This window comes from Halichoeres trimaculatus, unplaced genomic scaffold, assembly GCF_033239565.1.
Source record: "Halichoeres trimaculatus isolate MK-OKI-2021-1 unplaced genomic scaffold, fHalTri1.1 fHalTri1_scaffold_14, whole genome shotgun sequence".
Taxonomy (NCBI): Eukaryota; Metazoa; Chordata; class Actinopteri; order Labriformes; family Labridae; genus Halichoeres; species Halichoeres trimaculatus.
This window is the reverse complement of record NW_027437192.1, coordinates 32,098,987-32,123,170: the sequence shown is the minus strand read 5'-3', so window position 1 is coordinate 32,123,170 and position 24,184 is coordinate 32,098,987. Positions and strand designations below refer to the sequence as shown.

General features: G+C 39.0%; 1 protein-coding gene across 1 annotated transcript; it reads right to left on the bottom strand.

Moving 5' to 3' along the window:
* Positions 1–4,603: 4,603 nt before the first annotated feature.
* LOC141802658 (CMP-N-acetylneuraminate-beta-galactosamide-alpha-2,3-sialyltransferase 2-like) lies at positions 4,604–17,610 on the bottom strand. Its single transcript, XM_074686232.1, has 6 exons — positions 17,422–17,610; positions 13,138–13,334; positions 12,039–12,203; positions 8,434–8,479; positions 8,238–8,357; positions 4,604–4,771 (listed from the first exon to the last, which is right to left on the bottom strand). The coding sequence occupies exons 1-6, from the start codon at positions 17,608–17,610 to the stop codon at positions 4,604–4,606; spliced, it is 885 nt and encodes a 294-aa protein (XP_074542333.1).
* Positions 17,611–24,184: the final 6,574 nt, after the last annotated feature.

The following is a 24,184-nucleotide window of genomic DNA, read 5'->3' as shown; positions in this document are numbered from 1 at the left end:
TTACTATTTATTGCATTTACTAGTGTTTTATTTATCAATTTATTTTATTCATTTTATGATTCTTAGCATATGTAGTTTTATGTTTTTACTCCATATCTCCAGTGTTTCCTCAGCAGGGGGCTGCCTGCACTGGGGGCCGCTGTTGGCTCTGGCTGGTATGTCTCTGTCAGGTGGGGGTCTGCAGCAGCGCCTTGCTGCAGTGGGCCCCTTACTGGTCCTGTGGCGAGGCATGCCCGGGTGGAGGCGTCCTGGCTTTAGACTGTGGACGCCGCCCAGTGCAGTCGGCTTCCTGGCGTTTCCTGACCTGGCTCCTCTGTACTCAGCCACACGATTTCAATTTACACATTTAAAATCATGTGTGTGTGTGTGTGTGTGTGTGTGTGTGTGTGTGTGTGTGTGTGTGTGTGTGTGCATATGTATGTGTGTGTGTGTGTGTGTGTGTGTGTGTGTGCATATGTATGTGTGTGTGTGTGTGTGTGTGTGTGTGTGTGTGTGTGTGTGGGTGGGTGGGTGGTGCTTTGGAGTGGAGTTTGAATGGGGGGATGGGGACTGTTTTTAACATGTATAGCACTTTGTGCTGCATTTCTTTTTAATGTATGAAAAGTGCTTTATAAATAAACTTGATTTGATTTGATTTGATTTAGAGTGAGAAGAAAAAAAGGTCATCAAACTCAGCAGAAACAGTCAGTGTTGATTTGACACATTAGCATGATATTCTTGAACCAGCAGCGTCTCTGGCTTTAATTATTGCCACCGTGTCACCCTTTTATGTGATTTTCACTTTGTAGTCATCATACGACTCCATGAGGGGTGTTTTCTCCGCTGAGGGAAACGTCTCCGCTCTCGGTTTTGACATGATTTGGTCATTTCAAACAATCGACACGTCTGGGCTTTTTATCTACTGCGGACGCGCGCTTAGCCGCAGCTTAGATCAGCCTGGCTTGAATAAGTGTCTCTGAAAATCAGGTGAGCCTCGTTAGTGGAACAAGTTGCAGCTAAAATTGAAGTGGCCGCTTATTCAAGCCACGCTAACCGGCGATAGCCCAGCCTTCTTTAGCCAGCTTCGTGGAATACCCCCCTGCCCTCTGTTTATTCTGTGTGCAGTCTAGAAGCTCATGGATCACTTTACAGGTAAAATGCGTAATTGTTCAGTCTGAGCCGCTGCAGCGTCCAATCAGAGAGTGATATTCCACACGGGGGCGTATCTGTCAGTGACTTCCACAAAGCAAGCTCTCGTGTTTCCTGGATCATCACTCCTCCGATCGGTCTCCTCCATCCTCTCTCCTCCATCCTCCAAGCACAATTATCACTTTGCGACAGTCTTCAAAATGGTGACTGGGAAAGTACTACTGATGCCGCATAGGAGATAGGACGGAGGAGGCAGGATGTTAACGCACCGAATGTAAGATCATGAGAGAGAAATCTTGTTTTGGAAAATCCTGTGATGTGTACCATCCTTAAGTTACCTGAATACTTAGCAGGAATGGGTATGTAAGGATCATGAGATCTGACTGCTCATAGTCAGTAAAATATGAATAATTGGGCAATGAAAATAAATTACATCAAAGAGAAATCTTTGTTTTAGATCTGGACAGCTTCTTATCCATATTAAAGGGTCCAGGTTAAAATGACCCTCAACATCTTCATTGTATACAAACTCTGTCCAGACATTTCTCTACACACTGAAATGTCAAGATTATACACACAAGTTCATGACTCTAGATGAGGAAAAGTTACACAATTTAATGCAGAAAAAGAAAGCATAACTGGTACTTTGGTCATCATGAAAACAAAAAAACCCTGCAAAAAATAAATAAATAAATAAATAAATAAATAAATAAATAAATAAATAAATAAAAAAAAAAGGTGGTTAGCAACAGTAAACCAAGGCTCAAGACCAAAGACTAGATAACTGGACTGCCATTGACCTGTGGTCTGTCCTCAACTAGTACAGACCAGAAGTCTGTGCTCCATATAGCCCAGCCCATGTACACTGAAAAAAATGTTTTGTTGAATTTACCCAATTTTATTAATTTTAGCAGTTGCACGCAATATCTTTATCTAGATCTAGATAATTTATTTAATCTTAATGTACATGTTATCTTTAATTTATTTCAAATTAATAACATTTGTTGTTGTAACTCAAATACACATAGCAGATTTTACTCAAATTTCTTAAGAGATCACAACTAAATCCATGTTCATCAAACTAAATTATATTAAGTTTTTGAATTGACTCATTTCAAACCATGAGTGAGGAGGGAGTGCAGTGGGTATTAGACCCAGCTGTACAGTAAGATATTAACCGGCCAAGGGCACTGGTTTTCCGTGCTCCACATGGCATGGATTTGCTATCTGTGCCCTGTGGCATGGACCGTGTACCTTGAAGCATGTTTAATATTTTATATGTTAATAAATGAGATGTGTTGATGGGCTAAAATTATGATCAGAAATGACAAACTGGGTTTTGTCTTCAGTTATATTCAAATTACCATTACTGAGAGAGTATTTTAAATGGAGCCCTCACTGTAGTGGAGCACAGACGGCTGTGCAGCCAGGACAAGCAGCCCATGTCATGGAGCACAGATGGCCAAACAGCCTATGCCGTGGAGCACAGCCAGATAGCCAATGCCATGGGGCACAGCCAAGCAGCCTGTGCTGTGGAGCACAGACAGCCAGCCAGACAGACAGCTAGCCAGCGCAGTGGACCACAGACAGGCAGCTGGTTCATGCAATGGAGCACAGACACACTGTCTCCTCGTGGTATCTTAATGTGCATCAGGGTCTCATATCCACAGTGTTCCCTCCTCACCCATGGTTTTTCCTTTTGGGTTTCGCAGATAATTGACTTGAAACAACTTAAAATTTTATGTTGGATTAATGCAAAATATTGATTTGAGAAGAATTAAAATATTTAATTTATTTGACTTATTAAGTTGTGTTAATTGAACTTGTTAATTTCATTTCAAAGAACTTAATTAATTTAGGTGTTACCAATTGAAGCAATTAATTTAAGTTGGTCCAACTTCTTTTTATTAGTTCACTGAAAAAAATGTTTTGTTGAATTTACCCAATTTTATTAATTTTAGCAGTTGCACGCAATATCTTTATCTAGATCTAGATAATTTATTTAATCTTAATGTACATGTTATCTTTAAGTTATTTCAAATTAATAACATTCGTTGTTGTAACTCAAATACACATAGTAGATTTTACTCAAATTTCTTAAGAGATCACAACTAAACCCATGTTAAATAATTTAGGTAGGTCCAACTACTTTTATTATTAGTTTTAGCAATACAGAATTTCAAGTTGATATGATCCACAAAAATACATTGGAAACCTTAATTTAAATATTGAGTTGGATTGATTAAAAAAAAATTACATCACTTCAACTGATTGACAGACTTCTTTACAGTGCAGGTTAACCTCTGGCTCTGCTCTCTGATGAATAGGGCCTATTGCACATTACTGCCACCTCCTGCTCTGGAGAGGTGTTGCAGATGGGATTCCTACCTAAACCAATTAGGTTGAGTTAACATAAAGTGATTTTGTTGTTTAAACAATTTTGCACATCATTCTGAAACAACATGATTTAATCATGTTTAACCACTGAACATGAAATAATCTAGTAGAAGCTACATGTTTTATTTGTGCTGATTGAACAAACACCAAAGTTCCTTTTTTGAGTGTACATACTGATATTTTTACAGTTTGTTTTATGTTAATAAAACAAGATGTGTTGACAGGTTGTGCTTTGTTTGCCAATTTTAAACTGAAGTTTTTGAAGATTACACAGCCAGTCCATGCTATGTTGCTTTTGTCCAAAGCAACTTACAACACAGCTCAATGTACAGCAGTCTTATATCCACTCACTCACAGTTCAAATGTCTTACCTTAGTGGATATGTTCAAACAACCTTGACAAACTAAGTTGGACCCACACAATGCAAATAAGTAATACTAATGCCAATGCTTTATGTTCACACAACACATTTACAATAAGTTGGTTTAACAAATTGGAGTCTTGCTGAATGAAAGCAGTTTAATTAGGTGAAAATTATTTCCACAATTTCATGGCGTTCATTCAACAAGGTTTTTCTTTGTTCACTCAACATATTGGTTTGTAGTTGGTTTCACAAATTCAGGTCTTGCTAAATGAAAACAATTTAATCATGTTGAAACAGCACAGTCAACATGAATTGACTTAACTTGGTTTGTTTTAATGGAATATAGGTGGAATCATTTTAATTTAACGATTTTTTTTTACATTAAAAAGGAGAGCACAGAGTGTACAGATAAAGCTTAATGGTTAAATTGACTCGTGTATTCAGAACTTAATACAGAAATATGATTATTTCAACATCATAATATAGTTTTACAACATCTCACTGTTATATAACACAATACACAGAATCTAGATTATTGTGTTAAAAATCCTTTTATTGAAGCAGCAGTGTGTTTCTTCTTCATAAACACTCATTTCATGTTTTACTCACATATGAATCCAAAAAGCTACATGAAGTATCAGATCAGTGTAGTTAAGTGGACCCAACTGTATTTCCATCTGAATCTCCCCGATACACACCAAAAAAGAAAAACCGTTAATATCCACTATAAAATCGTATGGTCTTTTCCTCTTGTAGCTCATTAATGATGCGATATTCAACCTTTCCAGGATGGGGTCCTGTTCTGTAGTTTTTATTGTGAAGTTTTTCAAAGTAATGATTCCAGTTTCCAAACCTGTCTGCTCCAAACCCAAACACACTGACCTGTGACACACACACACACACACATACACACACACACACACACACACACACACACACACACACACACACACACACACACACACACACACACACACAAAGATAAATGAATAAAACAGCAGATGTTTAAACACATTAGTAAAACCTTTGTGGTTGCCTTGTAATGTGCAGATAAGCTTCTAAAAGAAAATCCAATGAATGCTCTTTGTAAAGTCAAAATAAATCACAAACTACTTCTTCACCAGGCTTAGCATTATCATCACCATCATGAAACGTGTTCATATCTTCATAGTAAAGAAGCTCTATGTTCTCTTTCAGTGATATGGATGGTGCTCGTGCCAAGACGCGGTCAGTGGTTAAAATGAGGCTCATAAAGATCCTATCAACTCGGCACAAAAAGATTATTTCTTTGTGGTAAAACGCTAACAGAGGTAATAAATCTCATGCTGTTACGCCTTTTCACTTCTCTTTTAAATGGAGCCACATTTAAAACAAACATACATTTGGAATGAGCAGCAGAGCTAAGTATGTGGGTTGAACACAAAGTACCAAATCTTCTCTGCCATAGCCCAACACCGTACTCTGCCATTGACTCTTGTTTGGTGAAATGAAGTCCGAATGGGCAAGACATATTGTCAGGCTGTTCCACCCTTTTTCACTCTCAAATTCTTTGGGGTGAGCATTATCATCTGACTTCTCCTACTTTTAGCAAAGGTCATACCAAAGCAAAATATTTTATCCTTTGGCCAGTATGTGGCCAACTATTGGACAAGACCTGATATTGCTCTCATTGACTCTCATTGTAATTTCTGATCATAAACTTCTGCTGATCACCAAGCATAAGACTTTTTTCTTTTTTTTTTTAGCTTGCTACCCTGGGCACATTTTGGTCATTACAGAAATGTAAAACACATCACTGTGTTTGTGGGTCTTGAGTTGTAGTCCTTTTTCTTCTAGCTACCATGGTCTTTGCACAACAGCTTTGTTGGACCCTCGTCTGACCCAAGCAGTTCTTCTGCAGTGTTCAAACTTGAAAGTCTATCAGTAAAATGAAGAGTGAGGTTACGTTAGCTCTGCTTGGTAGATGACTGGCAGGACATGACCAGGATTCAATAACATTACAAATTACAGACATGTCTTAAAGCACCGGGCTGCCAGCTGTGCTGAGTATAAACAGCTACTAAACTAAAAACAAACTGACAGTGTTACTTGTTGTCACGTTAGCCTACAGATATGCTGGAGCACCGGGCTGCCAATGTCACTACTTATAGCCGGCTACTACAACGTTTGCTTGATGTCACGTGTCAAATAGGGATGCACGATAATATCGGCACAATATCGGTATCGGCAGATAAAAGCTTAAAAACACGTTTATCGGTATCGGCAGATATGAAAATTTCTGCCGATATGCACAGCCGATAAGGTGCTATTCAGTTAGGATTATTATTATTTTCCATCTGAAAAATATGCTCCTTAAATAAAATGTAGCACTTCATTTATTTGCACTGCAGAGCTCTGTGTCTGTCACCAGGTTGTTACAGTAGCTCTAAAATAATCAAAGGCAACTTGGTTATGTTTAAAAATGCATTGTACATTTAAAGTTCATGTGATCTAAAGAAATTATTTTTCTGTATTTCAATACCGAATGTCTTGAGTTTGAAAAAATAATACATTTCTTATTTATGGTAAAATCAAATGTTTTTTGTCTTGTTTTATGTGTGTTTCTTAAACAAATAAGACCGTCACAATAAGAGTAACATATAAATTCCAGTACAGGATAGACTTAGCTTTCTTTACAGTGAAAAAAAACAAACAAACTTGTGATTATCGGTATCGGCCAAAAGGGGTTCTGATATATCGGCATATCGGATATCGGCAAAAATCCAATATCGTGCATCCCTAGTTTCAAACTGTAGCGCTGCGTAACTGTACTGATAAAAACCATACCTCCGCGCTTTGTATCCAGTAAAAAGTTGTCTCGAATAAAGAAAATTTGTTTCAAACCGATCTCCATTCAAATTCCAAAACACACACCTCGCTAAAAGTAATTTGTGACAGTGTGCGGAGACTCTGGGACAGAGGGTGGCGGTCCAATTAAAACAGATCCTCCTGACAACATCTATAAGTATCTAACTTTTAGTTTATAAAATCTTCGAATGAGATGGGACACAACACATTTCTGGGTAAGAACAAGAAAGTATTTGCCTGTGTTATGTTGGCAATGATCTGAAGCCCCTTGAAGAGTTCATTGGTTTGTCTTCAGATTCTGAAACAACAGGAAAAGCTTTACTGAGGTAGTTAAAGGTGTGCTTCTGAGATTTAACTTACCAATGCATGGTTTATGAGGTCAAACTTATGACTCGGTGACTAACATGCTGGTGCACAGACACTAGTAAAACAATAGTACCCACTAGCCCTTTGTGGTTCTTGTGGAGCCCACTGTGCTCATCTAATCGCACTGAAAGCTTGCTTAGCCTCTGTTCTGATCAGAGAAGCACTGGGTTGGATCAGCTAGCTTGGAGTGTTTTTGACTCAGTCAGGGAAGTTTGAGGAAATCCATAGAGCGATAGCACATGCAGAGAATCCATCATGCACAGCAATAAAACCCCTCTGTCCTACAAGATGGACAGTACAGGGCAAAGCCATCACAGCTGTTTTGTCACAGTATGGGTCAGTACTAGCTAGCTTACAGGAGATGGCTTGTAATGCCTCAAATACAGCCTCTACCGCTAACCGTCTGCTACGGCAGTTTAGGAATGGCCAAACAGTTTGGGGTCGTCAAAGTTGTTCAGACCTCATTAAAGGCCAAAAGAGATGAGTAAAGTTTCACATCTCTGTTTGAAGAGGTGATGGCTGTGGTTCAGTCTTTTGGTGTTAGCCCAATACCATTTCCCAAACCAGACCAGACCGCCCCCAAAACACTTCATTAAAGGAGCTAAGGCACATCAGCTTAAGTGCGTTAAGGACCACTACAGATATAAATTTGTTGAAGTCCTGGATATTGTAGATGCACAGCTCAGTGAGTAATGTAACCAGGATGGCTCGCTGATTTTGCAAAAACTAAGAGACACTTCTGATCGGAGAGATTGATGCTGTAGTCATTGAGGAATACCGCTTTCAGTGCAACTTTCTGTGTTTTGACACAGCTCAGCTCATGTGACTGACAAGTGCTCTGTAGCTGTTCAAAAGGAAGCTCAAATGTGGCTGCGTATGCAGATTGGCTTATTTCACGGTATCAGGAACATGGACTATGTGCGTGTTTTACACAGTCAATGTTCTCACCCCTTCCTCTGTGTAGCCAAGATGAGCAAAGAGCCAATCAGCTGCCAGTTGGGTACCTGAATGTCAGCACTCGGGCGTACTAGAAGATCAAAACTAGGCAGAATACGCTGTTTGGCATTGCCAGAGATGATTTGGCACATTTTCCATTGTCACATCCCACATCCTCACCTGAGTGATTCAAACCTACCTCATCACAAACAACCAGGCTGAGGATCAGAACCATGAAGCCTGTAGATGGGTAACGGCCCTTCGTCTTAAGCCACATGTCATTAACATATTTCATGAAAGCTGGGTTGATGATCATCACCTGTTGGGAATCAGTGTTACTCTGAGGCTAACAGTGGATGTACAATGCTATTTTTGTTTTGAGCTGAAATACTCACCAAATCCTTGTTTCCTCTCCTCCCTGACTGTCCTTTATTATTAGCCCTGTTGGAGGTGACACTGAAAGTTAAATTTAGCATAAAATAAATGTGTAACTGAGTATTGATTCCAGACAACCAATCAATCTTTATTTAGGGTTATATATAGGGTATTGATGAAAAACGACATCGACACTACATAAAATCATGACTTAACATTTAGTTGAACTAAATCTTCATCCAAGCCTGCCACCACTCTACTTTGCCTCCTACAACATCAACAGCCCACCAACTTTCCATGCACCTGTGGCTAACCTCAAGTTTTACTGCCATGAGTAGATAATTAAATCTACAAAATGACAAATCTGGAAGAAAATACAGATTTTAATTCTTTGTGGGTGGATTCATTTACTGCTTAATATACATGATATGTGGCAAGACAAAAATGATGACTGTGGCATTATCATCAATATATGTTATGACATTCAAGTAATATTTAAAAAAATCTGAACAATGTATAAGATTTCGAGTTTCATTTTATTTCTTTAAAATTCATTTTTGCAAATTTATGATTTTTTAGCAAATTTTTGAAATAAAAATAATGGAAATATTGAAAACTGATTACTTTTTTAATTTTGATGTTTTTGCACTTTTTCGAAGTTTCAGATTCTTATTTTTGTATCATTATTATTTATTTTTATTTTTTTTTTGCCAATTTTTGAAATTTCATTTTTTCTATTTTTATTTTTATTTTTTATTCTATTTATTTATTATCATTATTATTATTTTATCAACTCTGTGTTTGGAGTGGATCAACACTTTGTATGGCTCATTTGTTGGTCATAGACACAAAACTGGTTTTGCCTTCAATGATATTTTTATTATTTTTGCTCCCGTGTTTGTCTACATGATCCTACATGTAACCATGGGTGCATTGTTTACATGTGAAATCAGCTGTTAGCAGCCTGTAGCATGTCAATGCTAACTGGTGTAAGGCCTGATGTCTTCCCACAAGGTGAGGAGAAGGAGGTGATATTCTATTCCAATCTCAATCCTCATTGAGGCAGGGCTGTTTGCACCTGTCATCAGTTGTGCACGCAGTCTTGACAAATCACCTGCAACACGCCCACTAATAGCATGTGCAATTTTTAATTTGGAACATGCAATTAAGCGCTCGTTATTTGGAATTTTGTAGATCAGGTCTTTCATGTTTAGATCAGTTTACAGACAGATTCAGGGATATCTCCAGTTTATGAATATGTAGAATTTGAAAATCTGTTCCTAGTTACTTACACTCATGTTAAGAATATATTAAATATTAATAGCCCCTCTTTAAAACACATAAGCAGCTGAGTGAAAGAAGCATAAACTAATCTAAAGAAGATGAAGAAACCACATTTGAGAAAACCACACAATTAAAAAAATCCAAAGTTTGCCTATGAGCTGGCAGAGTAACTTTACCTGTTTGTAAAGCATGTTGCATGTCCTTACAGAGTGAATCATTGGAGCTTTTGTGTTTAAACAGCATAGATTCTTTTAATAACATCAGCTACCTGTTGTGTTTTGTTTTCGATTGTGTGACTTGAAACAGGCTAAATACAACAAACACACCCAAATGAATCAGTGCTTTGGATGCCTTCACACTGTAGTTAAACCAGTTTGTTTGGTTCTCATGTTGGGGGCTGGTTCAGTAAAAGAACACACCAGAAAAGATGTAGAGAAAAAAGCTTAAACTGCATCTGTCGATAATTCCATCAGAACAAAATAAAAATGTTTTAAAATCAATGAAAATGTTAAATTTAATGAGTTTGGAGCCAGATGTTCCTCGGACCTTGATGTGAGTACCAGAGATACTTCTGGGCAGGGCAGTTGCTAGGAATTCTGGGCCCCTGAAAGAATATTGATGTGGGCCCCTCTGCCCCATTCATTACAACCTTTAATTTCCCTGTTTTTCAGTGTTCTTGACGGTGTGCAATCTATTGCTCAGTAATATGTGATGCGACTCCTGATGTCTCCCCCAGAAACAGAACATAATCCTGTTGAGATATGTTGTTCAAAAGGAGAATGATCAGTGGGATGTAACTGAACGTTTCTTGCAGTTTGAAGAATTCAGTGGCAAGACTGGCCATGAAATATCAGAGATGATACTGAAGACATTGGAGGAGCACCACATTGACATTGCAGATTGCAGAGGTCAGGGCTTTGACAATGGCTCGAGCATGTCAGGAAAAGTTTGAGGGGTCCAGGCTGAAATAAGGAAAATAAATCCACTAATAAATAAAAATAGGCGACCAGTGTCTACGTCATGCACCAGCATCATTGGACTGATGGGGGGGAGCGTCCGTGGGGTCAAATTCAGGCGAAGCAGCCACTGCTGATTCTGGAGCAGCAGAGCACATAGGCTTATTGTTCCATTGTGTATATTACATTAAATAAACGTTAAATAATATGTTTCATGGAAAACCTGATGCAGAACTAACCTGTTCATGGAAAAAATCTAAATGGGCTTCTTAGTACCATAGCTCTAAGTGGACAGCTTCACTTTCCCAGACAAAAAATAGCTTTAAACAATTCACAAGTCAGTGTTAACTGTCCAAAATTCTAAATAGTCTTTTTTTCTTTGTTGCTGTCAGCTATTATGTTGTTGTCGTTCTATGCTGCTATGAAAACAAACAACAACAAAACTTTGTACATTCATTTTTTTTGTATTGAGTCTACTCAAATGTCCAACTAATAACACATTTACAACACTGCATTGAACACATCCTGGTAACGTAACTGACCTTCGTCGGATGCTCGCAATTACTGAGTGAAACCTGAATGCATCATAATACAATTCAATGCAGCCACTGAGTGAGCACATACTGGAGCACTGTCCGACAATATGGGTGAAACACACAGTTACTGCAGTAGCCTCTGATATAATAATAATAATTAGGAACTGTCAACTTTTTTTTTTATTGAACTGACGACTTGTCCAGAGTGTAGCGCGGCCAGATGACAGTTATCGTGGGCTCCAGCCTGAGCCCCTTTAAAGGTAAGCTAACGTTGCAGACATTAAAGGAATTAAGAAGTTGGCAGTGTTTCAGCCGCCTTCGGTAGTTTTACTCTCACCATTCTTAGAAAAAAAGCTTTGGATGTCATGTGCCCCTGCTCTGCTGCTTCTACTCCTGGACTCCTTTTCAACTCTTTTTCAGTGGCCAGACTTGTTGTTTTTTGGGGGCCATCCTGGCCCTGCTGGAGTTCGCTCGCGCTCACTTACTTTCGCAGAGGAAGAACGAATCAAACCATTTTCTAAGAAGGGGCAAAGGCGGTTATTGAAATTATCGAGATGAGAAAATTGTATGACTTGTGGCTTTGTTTTAATTCGGATTCATTTGTATGAATATATATTATTTCAGTGAATGTGTAATAATTTGTCATAGAAGCTACTGGGGGCTGTGAGTGGGCCCTTATGATCGTCATCACCTTTACCCCCTGGACGACGGGCAGTGTGTCCAGTCATCTAAACACTTTGTAGTGTCAGTCAACCAGACTTGACCCAGTAATCCTCCTTGTACAGCTCAGGTTTTTCATTAAGGGGCTTTGCTTTTGATCCACAGATAACAGAACTGTGATGCACTCACGGATTGAACGACCTGAGGAGCCACTCCAAGTCTCTCATTTTGAAGGAGAAAAACACAAGATGAGTGGTGTTGGCCAAATTAACAGCACTCTCTGGATACATGACATGATGAGTTGTCTTAGTGCCAACATCTTTTTCATAGTCTGTGGTCCGGCCTCTGTTCATTCTAAAGAAAACAGGGAGATGTGAATTTAAGCCTGGCTCACACTACAGGATTTTAAAAATCTTAAAAGATTCTGAAATCAGGCTGTATCTCACACATAAGGAGAATCTTCACAGATCATCTTCTCTTAAATCTTAAGCACACTCTAACAACAAGATTTGAAAATACTGACCAGCACACACTACAGGATTTCACCAAGATTATTTGACCAGAGAGAGTGATGCACCACATGTGCTCAGTTGTTTGATCTGAGGTTTTTAGCGCACTGGTGGGACAGGAGGAGAGAGAAGCGGAGCTGTCTGCAGCGGTGCCTTTCATCCATTACGCGCACGCAGAGGGACAGAGGTGAAACTGTTGCTGTATCAGTCAATAATGGCATGATCTCACACTGATCACTGATAAAACAACAGTTTGCTACTGTATGAAAATGGTGTGGTTATGTGTTATTTTTAAAGACATTATTGAACTGGTTGGAGTGAGCCAGTGGAGCGCGCAGTCAGCTGACCCGGAGCCTTTCAGTTGCACTTTGAGCCTGCGTTTGTTGTCAGTTGTCCGGTCTCTTGTAAGGTGGCTCTCTCTCTCTCTCTCTTGGCTGTTTTCAGCCTCAGTGAGAATGAATGTTGTGATCATCCAGATAAATATCAAACATGTTTGAAAATTATTGGGGCGGCTCCGACGAGTCTGTGAGACGATCGTGGGGCTAAAGATTCATCTGTCAACCACTCACACTAGAAGATAATCTTGGCCAAGCGTCAGGGCCGATTTTAGTCCCCGACCAGATTTCTTCCCCGATTGTCGGGAGGACCGAATCTGGGTTAAATCAAGGCGAGAATCCTGTAGTGTGAGCCAGGCTTTACTCTTGGAGCTATGTGAGAATAATACTCTCTGTTTAAACATAATGGTCTTCTTTATAGGTGATGCTGTTTGGGTGAAATACCTTATTACGATATCGTGAAAGTCAATCAGTGGTCCATAATGTGATCCCAACAAATTTCCAGAATTCCCGACTACAGCACAGGACCTGCAGTTGTCAGGACCGGGTTTGAAAAAATCTGGAGAAGGCGGGAAGATCTGAAACAGCCTGTCCACTGTCTTCATGAAGTAATCCAGGTCCTGTGGGGTATGCTGTAATGACTGACACAAGAGAGAGTGGGAGAAAAAACGCATTAATGACATTTTTTATAAAATCTAGACTCCAATAAATTACTACAACTAATCATCAAATCAAGGGACAGGACTGAACAACCTCAGATTCAAAGCTTCACGTTACCATGAGAGAGAAGAGAAGGAAACGGTCTGAAAACTGTTTGAAGTGTGAGGTGGGGACAGGCTAAAGACAAGACAGACAGACAGACAGACAGACTGTACAAACAGAGACAGTACGTGGGACATGTGGACTGACAGACAGATGGAGGTTAGACAACACAGGGTGACAAAGCAGACAGACCCAACACAGACATTTGGACAACAGAGACAGACAGAGTGATAACACGGACAGACAGACACACAATAGACGTAAGACAGACGGACAACAAACAGAAAGACAGAGAGCAAACACAGACAACAGAATTGAAAATTTGTCCTATTTCTTCCCTCCATCCAACTGTGGGGCTATGGTGAAAATAAGCCACAACTTTTCTGACCTTACCAAGCACTCTTGACACCTGGTTCAGTCCTGTTGCTTTTTGTGATGCTGAATTAATCGTGTGGGCAAAGCATCCAACTTGAGGGCTGAATCCAGCTTCACTCACTGCATTCACAACATTTCTTGCGTTGTCAGTGGTGGCAGGGATCGAGGTTCGTGGCTTCTCCAAATTCCACTCTGATACCTCTTTAAGTGCTTCTGCAAGATTTGCGCTTGTGTGTTGCTCATAAATTGGTCGCGTTTGAAGAACATGGCTTACCATATTCCATTCCGGTGTGATATAGAGGGCAGTTACCGTTAAGTAGCTCTCTGTAGCTCTGGATGTCCATCTATCAGTCATGAGCATACTTGCCAACCTTGAGACCTCAGATTTCAGGAGATTTTAAAAGGGGGGGAGGTCATATTGATGTGTTGTGATATCCGTTCGGTCACCGTGTTTAATCGAAAAGTCAGATCTACAAAGTGTTCATGTAGCATATCCCATCTCCTTCGCGCTGTCCCGGATAAACGGGAATTCTCTTTATCACTCATTCTGGAATTTATACAAGTACTTTCTCTTCTTACTCATTTCTTCTTCTGCTTCTTCTTCTTCTTCTGTTCTGTTTGCTGCGCTTGACTTCAAGCCGAGGTGTAACGATTATCAATGTCCGGCTGGAAACAGCGCCCAGTCAGAAGAGAAGGATGGTGTAGCAATATTGTTGTCGGGGTGGAAATCGGAAGAAATTCGTGAGAATTGTGGGCCCGGGAGATTGTCGGGAGGGGCACTGAAATTCAGGAGTCACCCGGGACAATCGGGAGGGTTGGCATGTATGGTCATGAGAGCAATGCTTATAGCCTTGGTTAAGTCATGCAAAATTGTAGCTTTGGCTTCTTCATACAGTGTTGGCATAACGGTAATGCTAAAATACGACCGGGAAGGAATTTTGTATCGCGGCTCCACTGTCTTTAGAATGTGTCTAAATCCTGCGTTCTCAACAACCAAGAAAGGTCGTAAATCTGCTGCAATTAAAACTCCAAGAGCCTTTGTAATGGCTTTGGCTTGCTCAGAGTTACTCTCAAAAGGCTGTTTAAACGCCAAAGTGAGTTGAGTTTGTTCATCGACCTCCTTTCTCTTAGTCCCAGTTAAGTTAATGTTTGCGTGGTGCCTCTTGAGATGCTTTGACAAATTAGACATGCCTATAGACAGCACTGAAGCCAAGGGCTGTTGAACAACGTCCGCACACTGCGCATGTATTGTCGACTTGTCTTTGTCCACTGATGTGTTTTAATGAAAAACCAAAATGTTTCCACACAGGAGACCTCAAAGATACTGGGGGGATCTTCCAACTCGAGCAGTTGATTAGCTGTGGTTGCCATGCTGCTTGCGGGCTGTTTTGCGCTTCCTCTTTGCTGACCTTAAGGGAACATGACTACACGCAGAACAAAAGTTTTGTTCCGTGTGACCGAAGGCCCTGTACCGAAATGGTCCAGTCCAAGTACTTGTACCATTACACCCCTAATATATATATATATATATATATATATATATATATATATATATATATATATATATATATATATATATATATATATATATATATATATACATACATATATATATTATTCATTTTTTTCTCAGATTGGTTATTTCTTACCCATTCATCAAGGATACAGAAATTTTATTAGAAGAACATGAAGAAAGTTCAATTCAATATTGATAACCAGTAGCATTCATGATTGAAAAAATATTTTAAATTCTTACATATTGACTTGACACTTCAACTAATACTGTTGAGGATTCATTTAGAGTGGATTCATTTAGTGAACTGCAGAGCAGCCTACAGAGGTCTGAGGAGCCTGCAGGAGCTAACCTTTGACCCTTAGACAACTTTAGCCTAACTGTGAACTTGAGATGACGACTTCATTTCGCCAGGATTAATAGAATTAGTGCCCTCAGCTGTCCTGACCAAGATCTGCTCAGTGACTCCAGGCTACAGCAAAAAGAGACAGAGTCTGTTGGCCATACAAGGTTAGCATGCATGCATTTAAGAACACCCCAGTAGTATACAGGAAGGCTAGGACATCAGGTTTGGGAGAGGAGAGGAGGGTTTTGACCGTGTGCCATCATTGTGTCAACTTCAAATAAAGATGTTGGACTGAAGCTGCCATTAGATCTCCTCTTCTTCATTGAACTCCGTCTCTTCCTCATGCCAGTATTAGGAAAGTGGCCCACAAATTTATTACGCAGTCAGATCAAGAGGACCAGGAGTGAACCTCACTCTAGGAAAGACACGTCAATACATTACCACACACACACAAACACACACACCTTTTCACTGCTGAAGGTGTCCCTTATTTTTCTGGCTACCCTAGTCCCCACTATCCTTCCAGTTATTAATATTGCAGCAATTTTAGTGGTATCTGCAATCTCCTTGGATGGTTTCTCTGCTTGATGCATGCCAATGATGTGTCTTTCCACATGGTTGGTAAAGAAATGAAAAGCAACTGCACCAGTTGGGCTTAAATAAGGGGGGTGCAGGCAGTGTTTTAAAACTATAAGGAACATTTTCTTTTTTCCAAAGGGAACAAAGTCCTGACCTCTTGAAAGAAAGTCCTCCTCCAGTTTGACCTGTCCATCATTAGCAGCCTCCATTCTAAGCAGACTGTAATCATTCTACAACCTCACAGTTAATTTCCAGACCAGCACAGTACACGCAAAAAAAGGAACATTGGTGTTTGTTCAATCAGCATAAATAAAACATGTAGCTTCTACTAGATTATTTCATGTTCAGTGGTTAAACATGATTAAATCATGTTGTTTCTGCATGACGTGCAAAATTGTTAAAACAACAAAATCACTTTATGTTAACTCAACCTAATTGGTTTAGGTAGGAATCCCATCTGCAACACCTCTCCAGAGCAGGAGGTGGCAGTAATGTGCAATAGGCTCTATTCATCAGAGAGCAGAGCCAGGAAGGGACAGTAGCCACGGTTACATGATGAGTTTTTTGTATTTCCGAATGGAATCTTTCCGAATGACTTTTCTGAAAACAATAGTATACATGGAAAGGAATATTCCAATCTCTGGTCTACATGTGCCGCTGTAATCAAACAGAACAGTCAATGGGGCATGCGCAGAAAAACGTAAACATCACAAGATTTATCAATGCTGGAGGACGACAGTTTGTTTATCACGGTGTTGCAATACTCTGTATTGTGAGTTTGTCGTCTGTTAAGTTTTGATATTATGTTCATTTCTTTCAAAGTTTGGGTCAAAAACAAACTTCTCGCAGCAGTCCAGTGCTGACGGCTCCCTGCCATTTTTAAAGTTGCGTCTTACGTCATATCTGAGCATGCGCTGAAAGAACACACCCTGACAACTTATTGTTTGAGTGGATACATGACACCTCAATCGGGTTGGGGAAAGGAATATTCCACCCCTGTGAAACCGGTTAAATTCTTACCCTTTGAGCAAATTAACCAAATGCAAGCAGAATATGGCTAGTGTCTGCCAACAGACCAAGCAGTGAGACAGGCAGTAAACAGCAGAGTGGAGAAAAAGTGTTGTACTGTGTTTTAGAAGAAGTGGATGTTTACCTTCCACCACTGGTAGGCTTCCTTTGGGGCTGCAGAGCCTCTTGACAGAAAGGGTGCAGGAGACGCATCGATGATCGCCCTCCTCTCTGGATTACGGTCTTTTGGACAGCTCTGACACCCACAGTTGTGGGACTCCAGGACCTCCAGCAGGTGGTACTGGAGAGTGTCCTGCCACACGTACAGTGACATCAAGCCGATGGCAGCAACGGTAAGGAGGCATATAACAAATCTGTCTCTGCATAGGTCTGACATCGTAAAACAGATGATCTGTGGATCCAAAATGTAACAGAACAAACGCATCAGTTCATTAATGTAAGATAGTGACTGAAACATTTAGCACATGCTCATTATTCTAATAAACATGCCAACACAATAAAACTCACAGAAAACCAGTGACCGAAGGACCAAGGCCCAAGTCAAAAAACTTTTCAGGGCAATTTATGGGAATTAACAAGAATAAACTGGGAATTTATAACTAAGTACTTACATATACTTGGAGATAATTTGTATTTATTTATTTTCAATGGATGGGTAAAAGATAATAATAAATGTTTGTTTTATTTTCAATTAAAGACTTTAAAACTTTATTAAGTTAGACATATATTAAAATAAATATGTTTTTGTTAAATTTAGCGTGCACAGCTGATCAACTGTTTTAAAACAGGCTTCCTTTTTTTGATTCTTTTTTTTTTTTTTTTAATTGAAATTTAAGCAGTTCAAGTCAATAGCCTTTAATGGTACAAAAGTTAGTGTTCTGCTGCAAAGGAGACTGATCAAGCATTAAAAGTTTGTGCTACCCATTCCTACAGGGGTCCCAAGTTTCCTTGATTCCTTCCAACCATCTTTGTGTGGATTCTTACTCCTGTGTGAGGGTGACGTGTGCACCAAGAGACACTCATGCCTTTTCTGAAAATGTGTTATATTATGTGTGTAATATATATAAAATGTATATAATATATATGTGTGTATAGGAAGGAGAAAGAAAAGGGGGGATGATGAGGATGAACCTGTTGGACCTGTTGCTGTTGTTCTCTGATCAGTAGAATGACCTTGCCTCTGCACAGTGGAAACATCTACACTCAAACTCATGAAACAAACTATGTAAATATAAATCCTTGTGAGGCAAACTGTGTGAACTCAGTGACACTGCACAAAAACCCATTGTGTACAAATATTTTAATAAACATCCTAAAAATATAACACTCTACAACAAAGAAACAAATGTGCTGAGCTTCAACTGCAAGAGTTAAATCGGAAAGAACAAAATAAAAGTGTCAAGTTTTGCCACACATGCAGGTAATTACTCAGAGACACATGCATGTTGCAGACACAGACTGGTTTGATTTGAATGTTTGTTGTCTGACTTTGCAAATCTATTTGTGTGTTATTGCTTGTTCTGCTTTGATTTTTTACCTATATCGTAGAGTAAATACATTTATGGGTCAAAATTGACCCATAAATGGGCACAAGTCAGGTAACGAAATAACTTTTCTTTTATTTATCTGACTCTCTTGAGGGTTTTTTTTTTTTTCTACAATTTTTAAGAACTGAAATTGAGGGGTAAACTGACAAAGAAAGGCCCAGAGGCCCACACCAAAAAGATGAAAACTAATACTTTTATGAATAATGAAGCCTAAGAAGGTAAATCAGACATGCAAAACAATGCAGACATCCAAAACATATAAGATCATGGATTATTGTTTTAAGTATTTTTAACAGCTGATTTAAGACACAGGTTGAAACCAACCTGTTGACACAGTGGATGCATAGTGAAAGCTAACACAGGAGCAGGGTTATAAAAGTAGAGCTGAACACACCATGGGACCAGACCCTCATGAGTGAGCGATGTCAAACAGTATACTTCTTTAGAAGGTTGGGATGCTCTGAAAACGAGCAGGCATAATGAAAGAGAGATGGTTTGGCTTTCCATCACCAAGGAGCCAAGTCAAAGTGTCAATTTAAAAGCCCATTTATCCTCCCTTCTCCCTTTACATACAAAAATGTATACGTCCTGTTAAAACAATGGTCACTGACCACAAACTTCCGTTGCTGTTACCTAATACATCCACCGGGGGGCAGCCCAAAGCCAGAAATTTATGATACCAACAAACTGAAAAACCAACATGTTGACCATGGAGGAGGTATTGATAATATGCTGCTTACATAAAAGAGAAAAACAGAGGTAGCACTGTATAAGGGGCTGGTTGGAGAGGCCTTTAAATACATCACAAAGTTTGAGTTTTGAAAGAGGAAACGCCAACAAAACAACTGACTGTTCGCTCAGCAGCTTTCCTTTCTGAAGAATGGCTGTTATCTACCGCTGATCATTGCTCAAGGTAGCCCCGCCCCCGGCCCCTGACATGGTCAGTGCTTTAGCAAAGAGCTGATTGCTAAGCACCAGCTTTGAGCAATTGGAGCCAGGTGATGAACAAGAACCTGTGCTATGTCAGAGACTGGCCTGGAACCAGAACCGGCTCTGCTTATCATGCCGTGTTAGTTAAGTTTGATTTGCGTGTATGTGTGTGAGCTTTTATTTTGTAGTCCTGTCTTTTTGTGTTATTGCCAGTTTTACTTCCTGTCATCTTGCTGGTTGTTTCCAGCTGTTTCCTTTACCTTGTGTGTATGAAATATCTGCACCTACTACACTAGCAGTGCCTACTATTCTGGCTGAAATTCAGTCTGTAGTAGTCTGCAAAAACTTGCAATATCTGGAGTATGAAAAAAATCCCCAGATATCCTACTGATCCAGGAAAAACTTCTCAGTATGCAACGGACCAGTCTATCTGGCAAACTGTTTCCCACAATGCATGGCTTTTTGTAAATGCAGGTGGCAGGTTTCGGTGAATTGCCGGTGTTGTGCCGTAGAATGCACCCCTGCTGTGAAATGGACCCCCTGGCTGGAGCATGCACACACTCATGTATTTGGAAAGTGAAGGATTTTCCTTGATATCGCACTAAAACGCAGGGGAGACTATTAGTTTTACCATTGAATTATTTGTTTCGGGGTATACAAGAGAAGATAATGGGTTGTTTACAATATTTCAAGTTCTTCTAAAGAGTGAAAATAACAAATAATATTCTCCACACAGAAATGCAAACACAAACTTAAACCTCTAAGTATAATATGGGAAAATATACAAAAACAATTAAACTGAATTTTCAAGCAAGTTGAATGTATTTGACATGCGTTTACCAGGGCTAAATCTCAAGGGGGTGCATTTCACGGCAGGGGTGCATTCTACGGCACAACACCGGCATCTACTGGAATGAGCCAGCACTGTAACTACAACACAACAACATTAACGTTAGAAAGTCTGTGAGATAGAACGGGAGTGATGAGAAAGAAACACCAGTAAATCTTGTCACTTCTAGTTGTAAAAGAGCTGTTTACTTCTATAAATTCAAAACCCATATAAACCAATAATTAACTTTTTTTTTTTTTTTGTAAACCAAACGCTTATTATATGGAAGTAGTTTTTCCATCAGCTGTTAAAATAAAAATTCCTTCCAGATTTTTTAAATAAACAATATAACTTTTGGTGTAAGATTAATAATCAAATATGACGTTTCTGTTGTGATATGATTAACAAAATAACTAAAATGTCAAAATCTACTTATAGTTTGTTTTTTACATTTTTAATATAGGTTAAAAAAAAAAAAAAAAAAAAAAAAAATCATCAGCAGAAGCTCTGCCTTCAGAAACTGAAAACCAGAGTGGTAAACTACAAAACAGACCCAACAGAACAGTCGGACTACGCACTGCAAGCAAATGTAGCATGTAGTGGGGGTTTGGAAAACAGCCAGTGTCTCCCTCAGTCCTGTGTCAGTTTGTTGTGTGATGTCTCGTCCTGTGCTTGCCTCGAGTTCCATTTCAAGTGTAATCCAGCTGTTTGATGTGTTTTTCTTTTGATATTTTGTAGTTTCATGCACTAGCCGTTTGCTGTGTTTCGTGTTGAACTATGTTCATCTTTCCTAACAAATTTCTATGATTTTGATTTTGGAGTCTTGCATCTGGATCCAAACTCTGAGCTTGTCACTGCTGAAAAGGGGTGGACACACTCCATTTCTTTTCTCACCTTAAATTTTTCATTTGTTCTATTCTTTTATCTCATTTTCTAAAAAAGAGAATGGAATGGGGTGCTTAAAAACCATTTTCTTGGTAGTGTGGATGATCTCATGAAAAATCAGAATGTCTCTATTCCTGGTAAGATATTACAACAGTTCTTTAAATTTCCAGGCAATTCTCTTAAATTTTCTGTTCCTGAAAGTTTCTGTTGATCCATTAGAAATTTACTGGGGAGTATTTTTCCTTTTGCATCGCTACAGGAAACATGGTGACTGTGGATTTTACAAATGGCTGAGATCATCAGAGGATACAGAAAAGAGAACAAACTTTACCCGTGGATATTTCCTGATCCAGTTTGACAAGTTATCAACAAAGAAGCACAGAGCCAGCTCGGTAAGCTCCACACAATAAATATTTAGTTATATTAATGACACAAAAAAAAAAGATCTGCACTTTGAACAAGCCACACTCTGAAAGTTGAAAGTTAAGCTGGGGTTATCTGGGAAATTAAATCACAAGAAGCTTCAAACATTAAAACCAAAACAGACTGGAATCTAACAGAGAGTAGATTTACTACCAAGTCTACGTTAAAACTTAACAATGCCCAGACTCAGATCAAATAAGACACACCAACAGCTGTAGGAAATGTAAAGTTAACATACACAGTATAGTTCAAGTCTATAAAACTTTTTTTCTTACCTGTGATGAAATAAAACTAAGAACTCACAGCCAGCACACGACAGGCACTCGATCTAATGCAACAGTGATGCTATCAGTCGGTTCAACCCCTCGATGAAGCAGGTTGGCAGCATGCCCAGTTACTGTGACAATGCTCAGATAGCTGTACAGCAAGGTAACAAGGTGTGTCTTCATGCATCCGCAGGCACAAATCAGAGGTCTGAAAATAGTGCTTCTATTTGATGGATAAGTAATATTTCTATTTGTGTTTAAGCAAAGGTAAAAGTTTGGAGTATCAGGACAAATGGCTATGAAAATGTTCATCATCCTCCATTAGGTCTCAGTCTGGCACACATGTTCACACCTTGACCTGGATGTGTTGGGATGTGCTTCTGCTGCTGCCTGTGGGTTGTTACAGGCTGGTTGGTGAAAGGTAGAGACCTAAAAAAAAAAAAAAAGGGATCACTGAGAGCAATTGGAGAAAGACAAGAAAAAGATCCGTGTGTGTATGTGTGTCTGTGTATTTACAACGCTGTCAGCCTAAGAAAAACAAAAAGACATATAGCCATATAGATCTGTGCACAATGCTAGGCACACCTTTTCTCCACTAACCTGGCACTTGGAGATTGTTTGTTCTAGGGGAGTTTCTCTTTATGGTTACTGCTGACGTTTCAGAAAAAGATGTGATCTACCTGTTTCCCATGTTAAAGTTTCTCCCTGTCTGCTGCCACGGCTGTGCATCCCCCTGTTTCCCCCTCCTGACCTGTCCTCTCAAAATTTAACTGAATTCTCAGTGTCTTCCGTGTGATTGTGTGTGTGTGTGTGTATATATATATATATATATATGTATATATATATATATATATATATATATATATATATATATATATATATATACTGTGACTTTAATGCGTTAATTATATTAATCATTTAATTATGCAGGATTAATTCATTCACTGCCAGCCATTTCCGAAGCATCTTGAACAATCTTTGAAGACCCAAATAACCTTATTTTCTCTGACTATGTAAACACCAAAACTACCTAAGAAGAGTGTTCTCTCTTTATTCTTGTCTCTCTTCCAGTTTTGATCAAAAAAATAGACAAAATGTACTTTTTTTGTACTGTAATGTACTTTTCACGTTCATCTCGGGCGCTCCATCCTTTGATCCTCTCCAAGATCTCCGTGATCTTTTCCGAGGATCGTGCCGCTCTTTCTCTCTGAACTGTGACGACACATGCTCAGTTGGAGCGTGAGCTGCCTGAACTTTACTGGCTTGCAGCGTCTCGCTATGTCTCTGTCATCTCACATCTCTCCCCTTATATTCATGCTGATCACTCATCCAAAGAGAGCACCGCTCTCACCCACAGTAGTATAAGAGCAGGATTTTGATCGACAAGCTCCGCCAGAACCAGTCTCCCATGCTGAAAAACAGAATTTATTTCCATAGACGCAGTGAACAGTTGCAATCGAATTAATGTCTATAGACAGTATTTGCCAGAAAAATGTGGATTTACAAATCTTCTCTTCTTTGTGTATTCATTTGATTAGTCATGCACTACAACTTTGTAATTCAGATTCTTTATTTGGGGACCTTAAGCAGATATGAGATTTATATATATATGTATATATATATATATATATATATATATATATATATATATATATATATATATATATATATATATATATATATATATATATATATATATATACATATAAAAACAACACGAGCTGATGGACACACGCTCTACAGTCCTGTCAACAGCTCAAAGAGTTTAAAATTAGCAGACAAATATTCTTTCAGTTTTCTGTTTTCTATCTGGCATGTTTACTATGATATTTACTGAAACATTTATGAAGCCCAGACCCTTTTTGATCAACTGCAGATTATTAAAGGTGAACATTGAATATTGAATGAACAATCATAAAACCTTAAAAAGTATTACTCTGATCATATATTGCTTGACATAGTGAAGAAATGTACATCAGTTTTTTTTTTTTTTTTCATTTCTCAGAA